The 19,376-nt window shown below is 29.8% G+C and overlaps 1 protein-coding gene across 1 annotated transcript in view; it reads left to right on the top strand.

Moving 5' to 3' along the window:
• Nucleotides 1-19,376, top strand: part of LOC107436763 (glutathione hydrolase-like YwrD proenzyme) — a 36,619-nt gene that overhangs the window by 6,184 nt on the left and 11,059 nt on the right. Inside the window, exons 2-3 of the mRNA XM_071186396.1 lie at nucleotides 14,777-14,880; nucleotides 17,605-17,758. Coding sequence (XP_071042497.1) covers nucleotides 14,793-14,880; nucleotides 17,605-17,758 — 242 coding nt within the window. The 5' untranslated portion in view covers nucleotides 14,777-14,792. The remainder of the gene's footprint in view (nucleotides 1-14,776; nucleotides 14,881-17,604; nucleotides 17,759-19,376) is intronic.

Consider the following 19,376-nt stretch of genomic DNA (forward strand, 5'->3'; position numbering starts at 1 on the left):
ATATATATACTTTTTATAATTTTCCCACGCTTTAACAGCGTGATAGCATCTTCGTCGGCGATTGTATTGTCTCTGACAATCTTAAAATAAGATGGAAGTGTTTAACACACAATTTTAAAAAATGTTGTAAGAGCTAATCATTAAAGTAAGCTATGCAATTAATAAACAAATTAACAAAGGGTAACTAAAACAACCAATATGTTAAAAACAAATTAACAAAAGATAACTAACAAAAATTAATCTAACAATTAGTAATTAGCAAAAAAACTAGTTAACAAGAAATCACAAAAAATAACAGTTAATAATTATCGAAAACAAGCTAACAATTAATAACTAGCAAAAAAATAAATAACTGATACTAACTAATAAAAAATTGGTCGAAAGAAATAATTAATCCCTTTTGTTGGTCGAGAAAAATTATTAATCCCCATTGTGCTTTTGTAGTACATATTATTTTATTTCACATTCAAAATTATTATCACGAACTATTTAACACAGTGTAAAATAGGTAATTAAACAACTTTTAATCTAATTTTTTTCATTGTGTGCCGTCAAATTTCGAAATCGTTAAAAGAGTGCCGCAACAAAAAAAAGGTTGCGAATCACAGCTTTAAAGTAAAAAAAAAAATGGTTCTGGAAAGTTTTCAATTATTTTTTTAGTTTGCACATCATGTTTGAAATTTTTTTAAAAAAGTAACTATATATTTTTCATAAATGTTTAAAATAACAAAATTCTTTGCTACGAAAACATTATTGCTTGCAAAGTATATCGAAAAGTAGAGAAAAAATTTGAACTGGACATCCACGGGTCATAAAAATATTTCATAGTTGGAGAAATTTCTTCTACCTTGGTTACCACTTTAAATTAACCCTTACTGATAAGATGCAATTTTAATGTAAATTGATTTTATTTACTACGTAAAATATAGCGGTGACAAGAAATATTTTATGTGATCCACCTTTCCGTTAAAGCAATTAAATTTCTCTTCGACCCATGGAAATCCTGTTAAATCAGTTATTCATTTTTATTATTTAAAAAGCACCTTCCTATTTCACAGTATTGACTTTGGAGATTACTTGTTGTAAAACTTTGGTCCACAAAAGTGGTTCCCAGTTTTTTTTACGGCTATGGAACACTAAATGATTAAACATCTTTTGGAGGAACCCCCAAGTTAATAATAAAAATTAGCAGCTGTGAATATACTAACTAAAAAATAATAATTATTCTGATCATATTTAATGTGAAGTCGGAAATTTATTCAATTATCGTTTTACTAATAATAAACTTAAAATGAGTTATCAATCATATATCAATCAATCATTATCAATCATATCATATATGATCAACATATCAATTCGAAAATCTGGAGTGGAATTAAGACTAGTTTTGAACTTGTTTTTGGTACTTGCAAACGAATAAAGTACGCTGAATTATAGTTTTCAAAAAAGAACTCTTATAAACGTTGAGAACAGTTTACCGAGAACCATAATTATTTATTCTAGATTTTGATCATGATTTAATATTTCCTTCATTATTTTTAGTTTGGATATTAAGTAAAAGTAAAAACTGAACACACCATGACATTTTCTAATAATCTTTATAATTACAATAGTTATAAAATCAACAACTTACACTGTTTCGGCTGTTTTGTGCTAAAAAAAAAAGAATAAATAAGCTGGTTTCCTTTTAAGTATTTGATGGGCGATGTAATCCATGGGGCATGGATTATACAATTCATCACATGTATACCACTACATGTAATTGATTTAAAAGTTTATATGAAACCCACTTTTCTTCATAATAATAACAGAATTCAAAATGATTAAAGCAATTAAAACTTGTACAACGTGCTAAGCTGCTGAAATTCCAAAAGGAATTGAAACAAAAGAAACAATGGAAAATGATAATTATGAAAAAATAAGACAACCGAAGCTGACGTCTTCAGGGGGTACCAGCTCCGGAAGTCATAAATGCAAAACCTTTTCCATCGAGAGAGCACGACAAATGTCTAAATTGCTCACTCTGTTGTCTGTTCCCCAAAGGTTTCGCCAAAGAAGAAAAAATACAATACAAAATATAAAATACGTTAAGAAATACAAAAGTATAAAATCGAGAGAATCAAGAGATAAGAATGAAACGCTCAAAAACTTACTTGAAAACAAATCCTATAACCAAATTACACTACTGGCTACTTTAGTTTTTAATTGTCTACATCTTTATAAAATACTTTGAAAAAAGAAAGAAAGAAAAAAACTTTTGTTATAAATTATTGATTAACGTTATAAATTAGTGATAAAAATTAAATTATCGAGCTGTAAAATAAAATTAAAAATAATAATGAAAGTAATCGAAATAAAAGTGTTTCAGTTGTCTGCTCTTGGAAATGAAATTCAATAGGAAAAAAAAAAACATTACTATCATGGAAAAATAATTATACTAAAATCTAAAGGGATTTTACGCAAGTCGTTTTCATAGGATAGCTTTTCTTTATTTTGTTTTCCGATTTTATTAAGTTTTTTTTCTCAATAATTTTTTTTTTAATATTTTTAAAAATTATTTTATTTTAATAATTTCTTTCTTTTCTTGTCATTAATCTTTATTATTTTCCATATTTTTAGCAATATATATGTTACGGTGAATGACCGAAATCTGGAGAATGTCGACTCTCACCGTTGAATGTCAACAATCACATAGTCGCTTCGGTGAATATCCGAAATATTTGTTATATCCAATTTTATATTAATTTATTCGTTGGTATTATTATATTTATTTGATATATTTATTCTATATTTTAATACTTACTGACGATAGATTAGAAGAAACATCAGTGTTTGGAGAATCAGGCAAATATATACCGGGCAATGGCANTCAACGATTATAAAAAAAAACCTAATAATCAAACTGTATTTTCTTGTATTCTTTCTAACTCCTAGCATATTTTCTGCACACCTTCATAATTTGATGTTTCTAAGTCTTACAGATTTTGAGCTGCAAAGCAAACTGTATGTCTTACAGGAAATTGATTTTGATGATGTGATAGAAGATTCGCCTCTCAAAAAGCGCGAAAAGTATTGTTACCTTAAATTTTCGATAAAAATAATGTATATAAGTTTTTATAATTAATTTATATGTTTTTTTACTCTTAAAATAAAAAAAAATTAAAAAATTATTCAAAATAAAAAATTTTTCTCTAAATTTACTCATAAGGGCCCCCCAGATAATGACAGGCCCAGGGCCCCTATGAACATAAAAACGGCTCTGTCAAAGAGCAATAAAGAAACAAAATAACAACAGTTTTGTATGGCATCACTGCCAAGTTCCAGAAAATAAAGGAGCATAAACTCATCAAAGAAATAGGCTATTATAGTTTGTGTATGGAACGCCCGGTGGCTGAGTGGTAGCACTTCACGCTCCCGTGCCGCAGGTCCTGGGTTCAATCCTCGGGCCCGGCAAGGTTGACTCAGCCTTTCATCCCTTCAGTGGGTCTATAAATGAGTACCAAGCATGCTTGGGAACTAAACACTGGGGGTTCCGCGTATGGCTGACTACCTAAGCGGAACAACTGCTCCTGCACCCCAGAGCCCAAGGTCAAGAAAACTGAGATGGGGACTGGCCTTCTTTAGGCTGTCGTGCCACTGAGTTTAGTTCGTGTATGGACAGTGGAAAAAATACTCATTGAACGGGAAGCTGATTCCATCTGTTTAATTACGAGTAAAGAGACAGGCTGGACTCTAAGAATAGAGGAATTACTCTCTTGAACACATCATACAAGATATTGACTATCATCCCGGCAGAACAAATTGTTACTTATACTAGCAGAGTAATTGGGAAATACCAGTATGATTCTCAAAAAGGCAGATCAACGACAGATCAAATACACAGATTTCAAAAAGGCTTTTAAAGGAAAAGATACTTTAGAGGGAACAGAGGATGATATATATAATCAAGATCCCACGAGCCGAGAAACTAGAACCACTTCCCTTCCCTGGATTGAAGTTGAAAGAGCGATAAATAAGATTAATAACAACAGTTCGGCAGGACCGGATGGCTCCTGAACATAAAAGAGCCTAAACTCATCCAAGAAATACACGCTATAATATGGACGGTGGAAAAAATATCCATTTCATAGGAAGATGGTTCCATTTGTCCAATATTGGAGATTTTGCTCACATCAAATTTTCTGGTTAAAGATCTGTTGTTACCTTTGTAGGTTGCGTTAAAAGAGTTGATGGAGATATGAGTAAGAGCTATCAGTTTTGAGAATAGTGAATCAATCTGCTATATTTATTTAGCTCAAAAAATCATACATAGATTCCAATTACATTTTGTTAAAACTTAAGCAGAGCAAAGTTTTGAACGTTCCTTAGGTTTGGTATTTGATTCTGAAAAATTTTATTTGCCTACAAGAAGTTGAAACTAACAATTCAAAATTTATTAACAAAATTGAAAAATTTAAATTTATTTAATTATACTATTTTTAAAAAATTTCTACTGAACTTTTCTCATCTTTTTAATTGTCCCAAGGTGCCCCACTAAGAGTTACACCTTGGGACAAATAACAGGGTAACTAAACATTTTTTTAAATATTTTCTATGACAGATACAAAATCAAAACCTAGTTAAAAATGGTTTCAAATGTTACAAGAATACCAGGTAAAATTTTGACAATAATTGATCAAAAATGAAAATATAAAGTGTCCCAAAGTGAGCCACTCTCCCCTAAGCTTAATCCTTAACTAGAAAATATTCTTGATTGTTGAATAATTTTACTTCTATGCTTTTTAAGAGAAATGTCTTAGTAAAACAAAGCAAAAATAAATTATGTAAAAGTTTTTTTTCCATAAGAATTTGTAAAATCAACGATCCTGCTCATAAGTCAAACATTTTAAAAAGGTAGACATTTCTTTAAGTTGCAGACAATTTTAGTTACAATAACAAGATATTATAATAATAATTTTTATCCAACTTTTATCTGGGGTAGAAAATTCTTCATGGATGATACCACTACAATTCATCTATCAATAAAAGGAATTATTACAATTTATTACAGGTTTCCAGCCAACATTAGTTTCTATAAGTACTTCTTATTATAAAACAGGAACAGGACCTAGAGTAAAACAACGTAATATATACATAATCACATATATTTGATAAACAGATTAAAACTACACCTACTAATCAATAAACGCTATTTAAATTAATTTGATTTAAATTGTTCGATTTTAAATATCAAATAAATTTTTTTTCAAAAAACTAAGCTTGATGAAAAAACTCTTTTAAAGAATTAGAAAATATATACGTAGTTTTCTTTTTAATTAGGGGTGGAAATTTTTTTTATCATTTATGTACTTCAATATCAAGTTTTTTATCTTCGAAGAGATAGCATAGAACAATTTCAAACTATAGCTATATCAGATAATGGACATGAAGAACATATACCAATACTTAATACCAATTAGTGCAAAGCAACTTGTTAAACCTATATATTAAATAGAAAGATCTAATGAACGTTATCTTTTTCAAAAAAAGAAATCCAATTAAAAAAAGCAAAAAATATGTCAGACAAAATTCCAAACACCAACTCAACATATTTCAAAATGATCAACATGCATTGTAATGTTTTTATAATTATTACAGAATTCCATATCTATTAGTGATTGATCATAACTGCATAAAATCTGTGGCAAAATAAATAAAGAATATTAATTTCTAAAAATATGAAAGAAGATAGCCCGATTCTACGAATAAAAGCATGTTTAGATAAAGCAGACAGTGTTGCAATCGTTCGTAAAATCGCTCTACCGATTAAACTCGACAATTGACGAAGTTTTGGAAGCCCTCACATCTCAGGAATACCTTGGCAACAAGAGGAATACAAGCACACTCGTGACACTCATCGAATGTTCCAGAAATGATAAACATTCAGACAATGAATAACGAAATTATAAATTTCACCATTTTAGATAAAGAATAGTTAAAGTTCACTATTTTAGATAAGGAATAGAGATAACAATTATATAAAAGATGACAACGGGTTTAATTGATCACTTTATTTTTTATTAAAAAATATATTATAAGGATTGTTAAAAATTTAATATGGAACAGGATTGCAGAGCGTATTTTGTGACCGTTTCGACAAAAGAATGTGTATCGCATCCGAAAGCGAATAAAATATTTGGATTAATCGATCAGAAATGTGATGAGGCAGATTATGTTATTGAACCACATAAGAATGGTAAGCCTCATTTACATATGATGGTATTATTGACTAAAGCTCAAGCCAAAAATAATTTTAAACGATTTGTGAGTAACGTGGTTTATAAATTTATATCGAAACCTGGTGTTAATGGCATTAACGTTTTAGTAGTAAATACTTCTAAAAGTCTTAAAGAGTACATGAAAAACACTCGAAGGGTTTTACAGCATAACTTTGATGAAACTAAACAGTATTTGCAAGATAATTTTAAAGTAGCTGATACTACTATAGAGAATAATAAATTGGATAATGAGACCTATATTAAATATGCTTATGATAATTATGACACATGGAGAGAAGTGTTTGATAAATGTGATATTCCTCAAATGTGGAAAAGATATCAATATTTGATTAGATTGAATTGTGGTAAGACACTAGCTTCTTATAAAACGAAGCTTGCATTTGAATCTCATTTATGTAAAATGGGGTTAATGAAGATGATTTTGAAGTGCCCAAGGAATACTATTCATTATATAAGGATAGCACAAAAATCGATATTTTTTCAGATAATGATAGTGAATAGTGCAATGGCTAAATATAGCGTTAAAAGACGATATCGATGACGAGTTACTGGATCAAATTATAGACAAGCTACTAGAAGTAATACCAGATATAGAACTAGACGCTATAGTTACAGAAAAGGACAGCCTTAAAGACGAAGAGCCTTAGCCCATGTTCAGAATAATGTTAAATTTACTTCTAAGGTATAAATTTACTTCTAAGGTAAGGTCAAAGTTATGGATTGAATTGGAATGTTGTTGATCCTGATAAAGGAAGAGTTGATAATTATGGGAAGTTTAAGATTGATTTAACTGTTTCAAATTTTATCAGTTTGGTAGGAATTTATTAGATTATCAATGTATTAAAGTGAATTATTTTGCAGTGAAAATTCACGAGTTAGCATTTGTTGGATTTGATAGCCTAACCAGAATTTTTTTAAAAATAAATTAGCAAATAGTGTATATTTATGTATTTTAACTTGTATTTAATTTTAACTTGTATGTTGTATGTTGTTTTCAACTTGTATGTTGTTTTCAACTTGTATTTTAACAGTGATATTTAATTTACTAGTAGTATTAGAATAATAAATGTGTTACTTGTAAGAAAATATTTTTGTTTTGTTTGCAACTGTTGCCTTTTACACTTCTATAAAGCACTATGCCTACATTCCTAAATATCAAAAAAAATTTATTACATTTATTCATTTTCCGAAAGCAAATTTAGTATAAAAGAATATACATCTATTATAGTTTTAAACAGTTACCTTTGAATTTTATTCATTGTGATTTTATTTGCTTTAAATGATTGTTGTTGTTGATGTTGATGTTTGATGTTGAAATGATTGTTGTTGTTTTCAAAGAAGTTTTATCCTTTTCGAATTTAATTATTTGTGTTTTCTTTCAGTATATGCTTNGGAGACAGATAGGGCATTCACACACCATCCATCCGCAGGTCGTAATTTAGACCTGAACCAGAGCCTCCAGAAGTATTGATTTGTTGTGGGATCGTGGAGAACTTTGCGACCACGACAGATTTAGCGTCACCATTTTGTATACGGATAGTCTTCGGTGATTTGGATCTGAAATCATATAATTGTGTGTTGAAAATCATTGTGTTATCTAACAGAAGAGCCCCCCGAAGGAGCATCTTCTTTATCATGAGGTGAGCACATTAAAGCACTGGACTGTGCAAAGAGCAAGGCTAAATTAACAATTCAAATGAAAGTAAATTAAACTTAAAACAGAAATAACTCATTCAATCACCCCCGCGTATCCTACCACTTAAGTGGACTTCATGCTGGTGATGGGACTCGTCAACGTTTAGAGAGGGGGGAACAAAAGTAGTTAATTAAAAAATTTAGACCATACCCCACCTGAAAGTAAAAATGCAGAGCCAGAAGAGGGTTTAGTATTTTCTTTGATGAGTTGAAAACTACATATTTGATTGTAGTTACATTTGGTGCACTTGGTGGCTTCTCTGAAGAAGCTTTCATTCAACTTTGCTGATATTATCGATAGTTAGGTCATTGAGAATGAATGGGTCCGCCCTATAAGCGAGTGCGACGTATGATGTGGCAGAAGTCAAATTCTTGGCCATAGATGGCACCACTGAAAAACAAGAAACGCACACTGTGCCTTAAATTTGCTCGGTTTAACACGTTCACGCCGGGGTAACCCACCGGTCTGTCACGCTAGATTGTGTCATTTTACTGCAGCGCACTGGAGTAAAAACTGGTAACAATAAATTTCATTTTTTAGTTTTTTTCCGGGAATAATAAAAATCCATAACTACCAATTTTTGTTAACAGATGCAATTTTTATATTGAATTTGCTTCTTCGCCGTTATAAATTTCCTTACAGTGAGTTGTTATTGTTGAGAATAGATTAATTCGTCCCGAATATTATCTAATATTGAAATAGTTCTTCTACCAGTATTTTCTCTTTTTCCGTACCAGTATTTTCACTTTTCCCGGCGTGAACGTGTTAACCAAGCAGGCTTGCCCGTGTGGCAAGTGGCATTAGAACCAGCCAACCACTTTCGTCTCGAGTGTCATGTCATCTCTTTAATATAATACTAGAAAAGGCAATTAGAGCCTCTGGTATACAAATGTAGAACACAATATTTGTTTAATCCTTACAACTGCTAGCATTTGCAGACAATATCGATATCGCGGGAAGAACTAGAGAAGCTATAGTAACAGCTTTTTGTGCACTCGAGACAGCAGCAAAAAAACATAGAATTTTCAGTCAACGAAGAAAAAACCAAATTCATAGCAATAACAAACATAATCACAAATCTGGAACCACTGAAAATAAATATGAGTTTGAACAAGTAACTGAATTTAAATATTTAGGCACAATAGTTAATAATGACATAAAAATGGAAATCAAAAATAGATTCAATATGGCTAATAAATGTTATCATTGATTGCGAAATCAGTTCAAATCTAAATACATAAGTTGTGAAATAAAAATACAGTTGTACAAGACACAGTTGTACAGTTGTACATAAAAATACAGTAGTAAGACCAATAGTTTTATATGGCAGCGAATTCTGGGCAATTAACAAAGCAGACGAAGAGAAACTGATGACTTTCGAAAGAAAAATGTGAAGAAAATTTTTTGGTGCAGTAAGAGAAAACGGAACCTGGAGAATTCGTTACAACCATAAATTACAATCAAAATACAAAAAACCTAACATTGTTAAAATGGTAAAAGTGTCTCAAATAAGGTGGCTAGGACATGTATTTCGATATACCGATGTGAGAATCCTGCAGGGAAAAAAAAAAGAAAAAACTTTCAAGCACCGGAAGAAAAATGAAAAAGAGGAAGACCTAGAAAAAGATGGTTAGATAGAGTAGAGAAGTGGTTAAACGATTTAGGTGTTAACAGATGAAAAAAATATAGTTTTAATAATTTATATTTGAAGAAAATATAGTTTTAATAATTTTTTTTTCTGTGTTAACATCCGTCAATTCAGGCATCTACAGGACAATTTTGTTGACCTCTCTTTCAGGGGCACCATCTTAGGTGGGCCAACGTGGCTCCCACAGTAAGGACAGATTGTACAGAGAACAGATTGTACAGGAAGAACATCCATGCCTCGCCCGGGATTCGAAGCCAGAACCTTTCTGATGCAAGGACAGTTCCCTGCCCCCTACACAGGCCGATCGGCTTGATTCAGATGGGGTAAACTGATTGAGACGGACTTGTAAAAGTACACATAAGAAGGCATTGATGAGAACAATGCACATAAATAGGCATTGATTTGGAATAATATATTTATCAATTTTGTCTATATATATTTTATAATTATCAAGCAATTAGGACTTAAATGAAGATAAAAGTTTTATAAAAGGGTATAGTTATGTCTTAAAACTTAAGTTACATGAAAAATGAAAGACTCATTATTAAACTTAATTTACGCTAAACGACTAATATGTTTTTCTGAAGATTTCTATTTATTGATAAGAAATCTGTTATCGCTAGATAGTAAGAAGATTTTTCTAATGCTTTATCTTTTCTGTGCGAGTTTAGAATGTGTTACCAATTGCCGACAGGTAAGATACACTTATTTCGTTCTTCTTCTTATAAGAGAAAAGAAATTATTTTTACAAAATTATGTTTTACCCGTGCAACGCGGTGGCATAATCTAGGTTTAGTAATCGCAGACACAATCTGGCTGGCTTTTGTTAACATAGACCAGTTTTAAACGGTGATTGCGTAAACTCGTCTTCAAATAACAAATTCAGAGTTTGAATGCCGTCCTCCTTCCCTTAGGTGCTTTAGTGCAGTGTTTTTCAACCACTGTGCCGCGGCACTTTTGTGTGCCGCCAAATTCTTAAAATGTGCCGCCAAATTTCTAAAATGTGCCGCCAAATATTAGAAATGATATAATAAAAAATATAATGCTTTTTTTTATTATGAGTAAAGTTTAAATTAAAGAAAAGTGTATATATATATGCATACTTTTTATAATTTTTCCACGTTTTAACAGCGTGAACATCTTTGTCGGCGACTGTATTGTCTCTGACAATCTTAAAATAAGATGGAAGTGTTTAAATTGTATATGACACACAATTTTAAAAAATGTTGTATGAGCTAATCATTAAAGTAAGCTATGCAATTAATAAACAAATTAACAAATGATAACTAAAAAAACAAATATATGAAAAACAAATTAACAAAGGATAACTAACAAAAATTAATCTAACAATTAATAATTAGCAAAAAAACTAGTTAACAAGAAATCACAAAAAATAGCAGTTAATAATTATAGAAAACAAGCTAACAATTAATTACTAGCAAAAAAATAAATAACTGTTACTAACTAATAAAAAATTGGTCGAAAGAAATAATTAATCCCTTTTGTTGGTCGAGAGAAATAATTAATCCCCATTGTGCTTTTGTAGTACATAGTATTATATTTCACATTCAAAATTATTATCACAAACTATTTAACACGGTGTAAAATAGGTAATTAAACAAGTTTTAATCTAAATTTTTTCATTGTGTCCCGTCATTCGAAATCGTTATAAGTTTGCCTCAACAAAAAAAAAAGGTTGAGAATCAGTGCTTAGTGTAAAAAAAAAAATAAAAAAAAAAAAAAAAAAAAAATAAAAAAAANTAAAAAAAAAAAAAAAAAAAAATGGTTCTGGAAATTTTTTAATTATTTTTTTCGTTTGCATATCATGTTTGAATTTTTTTTTTTAAAAGCATAAATTTTTCTTAAATGTTTAAAATAACAAAACGCTTTGCTACGAAAACATTATTGCTTGCAAAGTATATCGAAAAGTTGAGAAGAAATTTGAACTGGGCATCCACGAGACTTAGAAATATTTGATAGTTGGAGAAATTTTTTCTGCCTCTGTTACCACTTTATATTAACCCTTTCATTACTGACAGGATGCAATTTTAATATAAATTGATTTTATTTACTATGTAAAATATAGCGGTGACTAGAAATATTTTATGTGATCCTCCTTTCCGTTAAAGCAATTAAATTGTTTCTTCGACCCATGGAAATCCTGTTAAATCATTTATTCATTTTTATTATTTAAACCATTTTGTCCCGAATTTATATATTGAAATGATACGAAAAGTGGTTTTATAGAAAAAGTGGTTTTATAGAAAAAGTGGTATTATATATTATCGAAATTAATTGGTTTTCCTACTGTTAGGGCATTCCAAAAGTCTTTGATAAATCAAAAAGTACTTGCTTCTTATTCTAGATCTAATCAGAAATAACTAAATCATAATGGTATCTGAGAATCTTTTAATTTATCCAGATAAATGAAAATACTGAAAAGAGTTTCCCACCACAATGAATGTCTTTGAAAAAAGGAACTGTCCTAAATATATGACGCTGGGCGTTAACCGGTTAAAAAGCATTTTCCTATTTCTGAGCATTGACTTTGGAGATTACTTGTTGTAAAACTTTGATCTACAAAAGTGGTTCCCAGTTTTTTAACGGCTGTGACACCCTAAATGATTGAACATCTTTTGGAGGAACACCCAAGCTAATAATTAAAATTAATAGCTGTGAATATACTAACTAAAAAAATAATAATAACGAATCATTTTGATCATATTTAATGTGAAGTCGTAAATTTATTCAATTATCGTTTTACCAATAATAATCTTAAAATGAGTTATCTATCATCTATAATCAACATATCAATTCGAAAATCTGGAGTGGAATTTAGACTAGTTTTGAATTTGTTTTTGGTATTTGCATACGCAGCTTATAGCTTTCAAATGGTTTACCGAGGAACTTAATTCTTCATTCTAGATTTTGATCATGATTTTATATTTCATTCATTTGATTTTTATATGGAATGGAAAAGTTCAATGAGCAATAATAATGCAATTTTTTTATAAATGCATATTCTCTCCATAATTTATTCAATATATTATTATTGGGAGAAATATTTTTTTTAAAAACTTTTCTAATTCTTTTTTAATTATTTCACTTAAATAATTTCATTAACCAAAATGTCCAATAAATGATGGTGTGTTGTTTGGATATTAATAACATGATAGGACTAATAATAAATGACTCTTGGAACCCGTGTGAGCCGTCCAGTACGGAACCCCTCGGTTCCGAGGAGAATCATCTGGGAACCGCTGGTCTACACAATTACACTCTACGTTGACGTGTGTAAATGTCTAAGTTACCTTGCAATAAGTGTGACTTAAGCTAGCTGCAGGAATCTGTTTTAGGAAGTTTGGATATTAAGTAAAGGTAAAAACCGAACACACCATGACATTTCTTTATAATCTTTGTGATTACAATAGTTTAAGCAACAACTTACACTGTTTTGGCCATTTTGTGTTTAAAAAAAAATCAATAAATAAGCTGGTTTCCTTTAAAGTATTTGATGGGTGATGTAATCCATGGGGCATTTACACCATTCATTACTTCCCAGCAAACACATTAGGTCGTTAACTTTGCGGCCCGTTGTCGGTGATATCGGCAACTGTCGGTCATCGGACCGTCTTATATCGGCATTTTATTGGCATGGTATTGGTTGTATCAGATTCGGATCAATGCAAGACTTCTTATAAAGTGTCGATACCGTATTTCAGATAACAATATTTCAACGGAATTAATATAATTGGGCTGATATCAAATAACGATATCTTATTTGTATCCATGCTAACGGAATCGGTGATTTTACTGTTGACCGATATTTAAAAGCTGGTTGTATGATGGGATACATGAAATCAGAGCAAAAATTTAAAACATTTTAGTATTGAAAATAAATATTATTAAATTAAATATATATTTATGCTAAATTGCCTCGTATTTTTCATTTTTTTATAAAACAAAGTTTTTCTATAAAACTCAGGCAAATTAAGCTAATTTTCTAGCACAAAAGTTATTAACTGTTATGCCTAATAATTTATTGTTTTATGTATTTTCATCACAGAATTTTGTTTTTATGTGATGGTTAGTTTATTTCATTGAATTTAGTAGAAATTTAGTAGAAAAATTAGTTTATTTTAGTAAAAAAATTAAATTAAAACTGCCAGTTATTATTACAGAACAAGTTTATAATCTTCAATCGTGCACAAAGAGGCTGCGTGAGTTTCTCTTTCTCATAAACAAAAAATAACGAATTTAATTATAGAAAATCCTGGGTATTTATCCGTATCGAATTTTCAATAATTAATAACAAAAGGAAAGCATGGCGCGGAAAATTTTACTTTGGAGTGAAGCTTTATATAATAGTAGAAAATTTTAAGAATATTAACTCTTAAAATTAATTACGGATGCAAGCCGGACAATTTACGAAAACAATATGCTTGAAAATTCAAGAGCGCTTTATTTTGGTGTTAAATTTAAGCGTACTTGCTGTGCCGTGGCTCAGTGGTAAAGAACCTGAATAACGATAGGTCGTCCCGGGTTCGAATGCAGCAGCTAATTGTTAGGTATTCTAGACATTTTCGAATTATTTATTATTTTTATTCATAAACAGCATTATTTTACGTTTAATTCTAATTTATTAACAATATTTAAATGAGAAATAATAGTTGGCAATAATTTAGAGCAATTTTCTTAACTCTTTTTAATTGAATTCTGCTTTAAAATAATGTTAGTTTAAAAATAAATTAATTCATTTTATTTATTATATTTTTTCACTTATTACATATTACCTGATATTACGTGTAATTGATTCAAAAGTTTATGTGAAACCCACTTTGCCCCAGCTATCTTGTAGTGAGGCTTCAAAAATTCTGAAAGATTTAGTTTTTAAGAGTCTACTACTTTAGAAAATACTTTGAAAAAAAAGTTTGATAAATTATTGATAAAAATAATTAAAATTATTAAGCTGCAAAATAAAATTAAAAGTAATAATGAAAGAAATAGAAATAAAATTGTTTCATATTATTGCTATTGCTTTCGAATCATATACTATAATTTTCGATTCCAAAAGTTAAAGTTACGCTTTTTAAAAATTTTACTATGAATGTAGATAACGTATATATTTTTTTACTTATATTTTGAAATTTATAGAAGTATTGCTTTTAAAATGAGTTTATATGGAAATACGTCATCATTGATTACAAAGAAAGCAGCTGTATGTTCTGAGCAACCAATAGCTACAAAGATTGGACTAGGTATGCTGTTTTATTCGTTAACTATCATGTTTTGTCGTAAATGTCAACCAAGTCTGCTAACTTTCTACGCTTTGCGGAAAAATGTCAGTGCGGCTTTGAGGAGAAGTCTGGGGTTGTCTGCTCCTATGGTAACAAGCTGGAGCACATTTCTAATGGGGGTAAAATGGAGGAAAGAAGGTGTCGATTGGTTTACTCATGACAACCTACGCTAAGATTAAGACAAAACTATTCACCCCTCACCCCTATTCGAAGTGACCTTTCCTCGTAACCTTAGTACCCGCCACGAAGCGAGACGGGTGGGTGTCTGTAGGAGTTCTCCTGAAAGCCACACTATACCTAAGTTTATGTTTTTATGAATTATTCTTTGTTGCATAAATTCGATTTAAAGTTATTATCCACATCACTACATGTAAATTATTCAAAAGTTTAAATGAAACCTACTTTGACACAGCTCATTCATGGTGAGGCTTTTAAAACCTTGGCAAAATTACCAAAAATTCTGAAAGCCTTAGATTTTAATTGTCTATCGCTTTATAAAGCATTTTGAAAAAATCGTAATAATTCGCAACCTTGTTCGTGTTTGTAAATTAGTTCAATGCTTAATAGTCTTATTGCACTTTAAAACTAAAGTTATTGAATTAGGAATGTAACTAACTACATTATTCCGATAAATTACTGACTATAATTTAGATTATTATTATGATTTAAATAAAAAAATTTTTACAAAAAAGCCAGAAATTTATAAGGAAGTTAAAATAAAATACATAAAATCAAAACATGTTTTTATCCTTCTACTCAAACCTTGCATAAAATAACTTGTTGATGTCTAATGGTTGATAAATTTGCGTCTGTTTAAAGTATTTTTACTATAACTTGACCCTTAAGAAATTGCAAATAAAGTCTTGTTCTAAATTCCCGTTTTTTCTTTTAACCCGTTTTGTCCCGAATTTACATATTGAAATGATACAAAAAGTGGTTTTATAGAAAAAGTGGTATAATATATTTTCGAAATTAATTGTTTTTCTACTGTTAGGGCATTCAGAAAGTTTTTGATAGATCAAAAAGTACTTGCTCCTTATAATTCTAGAACTAGTCAGAAATAACTAAATCATTGTGGTATCTGAGAATCTTTTAATTCACCCAGATAAATAAAAATGCTGTGAAAAAAATTTCACACCATAATGAACGTTTTTGAAAAAAGGAACTGTCCTAAATATATGACGCTGGGCGTTAACCGGTTAACCTGATTTAAACCATCCCAATATGGTGTGGAGAAAGCACAATAATTATAAAAAACTATTATATTATTTAGTATTGGCTACCACTAAATTTTAAGATTTCGCAATTTTATAATTTCAAATATTAAAATTTTGTTTTAGATGTGAACACATTTAAAATGTTACTCTAAGACAAATTTTAAGACTAAAATAAGTTATCAGTTAAGTATCTATTTAATGAAAGTTCATGGGATAGACTCTCAAACTCATTTGAGATTAGTGTTCTTTTAAAAAAGGTGGCTTTTAAAACAGTAAAAAATGGTTGAACGTGTGTTTCATTATAACAGAGTTGCCACAGGCGACTAAAAATGTAAAAGATGGTAGAAAGTAAATTCCCTTTTTTTATTTATTATCTCTAATTATTCAACCGTAACTACCACTAATGTCTTGCATTTCAAATAATTCATATTTAAAGAAATTTTCAACATTAAACTAAAAAAAAAATTGCTACAAAAAGTTCTTAATTTTATTTTTTTTTATAATAAAATTTTGAATCTTAATAGTCAGTTCCTTTTGCATTTTTAATCGCCCGTGGCAACCCCCATCATAAAAATTTATTTCCAAAGATATTTTTTTCTATAATAATATGTTATTAATAAAAATACTTATATTTGAAGTCAAAACATAGTGTGTACTTAAAGCTAAAGTGATACTGGTACGTAACAAAAGAAAATATTCACTTAGAACATGTATGTACGAGCACTTTTTTTCGCAATGGCAACTTTTACATCATTTCAAAATATGTGGTTGGTCATTCATAAATTAATAGAGTCAATTTTTTTAAAAAATAGGTTTCTCGACCATATATTTGAGCTTTATATAGCTATAGATTCAAATTCTTTATAGAGCTAAGAGAACAGCTAAAACTTACTCAGCTAACAAGGAGAAAAGAATTTTCAGCACCTTCTTGGCGAACAATTTTAAGTTAAACTAGTTGATTATTATTTTTTTTTAAAAGCCCGGCAAAATTTACGACGAATTTCAATAAGAAGATCATTAAAAATTATAAATGAAATGTATTGTATATAGCATCTTTTATAGCTATACAAAAAACTCCTTCGGCTACCTTAAATACATTTAAAGTTATATAGCTATACAACTCAACAGTTGAAAAATGTTCTTAAGCAATCTCTAAATTAAAGTCTCCCATTTTTCTTTTTTAAATTGAAAACCAAATACTGTTTTCCCCCCATAATATTCCCACCATTTTAATAAAGGATTAACATGTGATTTCCCAACATAATCATTAAATCAGTCGATGCATTTTTATAGATGCTGTGACAGTTTTTGCATGCTTACTTCCTTAATATTCTTTGGAATAGGAAATGATTGCCAGAAGTCCAAGTTTAGAACAGAAGTAAATTCAATCCAAAGTGAATCAACTATCGGATTGAATTTCATATTTAATTTTGAAAATCTTCATATATAACTTTATTTGTGTTTTCAGAGATTTTAGAAAAAGGTGGAAACGCATCCGATGCAGCAATCGCAACATTTGTGGCAGTGTCAATACTAGCCCCGTCCACGAGTGGCATTGGAGGCGATATTCAATGTCTTTTCTACCGGAAGTCAGATAACAGTATACAACAGATCAATGGAAGGTAAGAATATAGCATCTTATATAGCTATACGATTAAAAAAAACTTCAACTACCTGAAACATATTTAAAATTATATAGCTATACAATTCGACAGTTGTGTTGTTATAATCATTCAATCTTTTCGGAACGGAACTTATACACAACATCTGTATCAGTCCCACACCTTAGTTTAGTTTCAAAATTTTGCTATTTTAATATTTAGCTTTCATTGAGTAGGATTGGTTTCCCTCCCTGTTGACGGCTTGAAGGCTACCCGGTTTCAGGTCGTTGAGAAACAATTTGTGTTGGGGTTATAGGCAGTCGCTCTTTACGCTGCCCACATTATCATCATCGTGTTATTGTCCATCCATTTCTGGTATGACTCTTTGTTTAGGGAGTACTTACGTTATTATTACTTAAATATTGTTAAATTACCACTATATAAGAAAAGTTCAGCAATCGTCATAAATACACTTGATTTTAGTCGTGTCATTTTAACGTTTAGTTTTATTTACATAGATATATTTTATAACCCAAGAACTCAAGTTTACATACTCCTATATTTGAGGCATTTGGAAATTAATTTTTCCAGTGGCAGTAAACAACAGAAGAAGTTTTAAAATAAATATAATTATTATAAAACTTTTATCCGAATTTAACCCTTTAACGCACATATTTTTCATATTTTTTTATTATTTTGTATTAATTTAGGATAGAATAATGAAAAAATATTTAGCATTTTAATAATTTATGGTTATGAAATACAGCATGAAACACCTATGTGCTTTTCTGAGTTGAAGACAAAATTTTCCACAAACACGGCTCACTTCCAAACAATAATTCTTTAAATTTGGATTCATTTCCAGTGGATCTAAGAGAAACTGTTATTCATAATTGAAATTTCTTAAATTTACAAAATCAGTTGCTGACAATTTTTTGAATATGAATGAAAAAATGTTTTAATTACTTTTCTTTGAATTTCATGTTCTAGTGCAAATATAAATTCTGATAATCAAACAGATTTTTTTAATAACTTTTAAACTGTTTTTTATTATTAAAAAATATCAATATATATTATAACATGAACATATATATTATAATTTGGATAAGAACGTGAATATTCGCCTGTCTGATCTTTAATTACTCTGTTTTATCTGTTTTTAAGTAGTGGTCTTTGAAATCTAATTTATTATAAATATTGAGGAATAATCTTTGTCACCTCTAAGAAAGAATATTTATGAAACTAAGGAAAATCTATACTAATTGGTGGGCATGCGTAAAGGAAGGGGTCTCAAATATATTAAATGATCGAGGTTTGTCTCCCTTTTTTTCACTGTTAAATTTTTGTAAGATCTGTGTTGCCCTGTAAACGTAGGATTTGTATGGTAAGTGTAAACAGCTAATTGAGATATCTTTCAACTTTTCTTTTCCATCCATTCAAAATGACCTTTCCATGAAATCAGAGTCTTGATGGCTCAGTTGTTGAGGCACTGAGCTGGCAAGAACTAGGGTTAGATCCACCAATGGTGGCTTGTAGCCCTTGCAGTTTCAGATCGATTGGTACCAGCTTGTTTGGGGAGTAAAGGCTGTCTGTGTGCAGTGCTAACAAAGCATTGCCAACATCATGCCCTTGATCACAA

Source organism: Parasteatoda tepidariorum, chromosome 10 (genome assembly GCF_043381705.1).
Source record: "Parasteatoda tepidariorum isolate YZ-2023 chromosome 10, CAS_Ptep_4.0, whole genome shotgun sequence".
In the NCBI taxonomy this organism is placed as follows: Eukaryota; Metazoa; Arthropoda; class Arachnida; order Araneae; family Theridiidae; genus Parasteatoda; species Parasteatoda tepidariorum.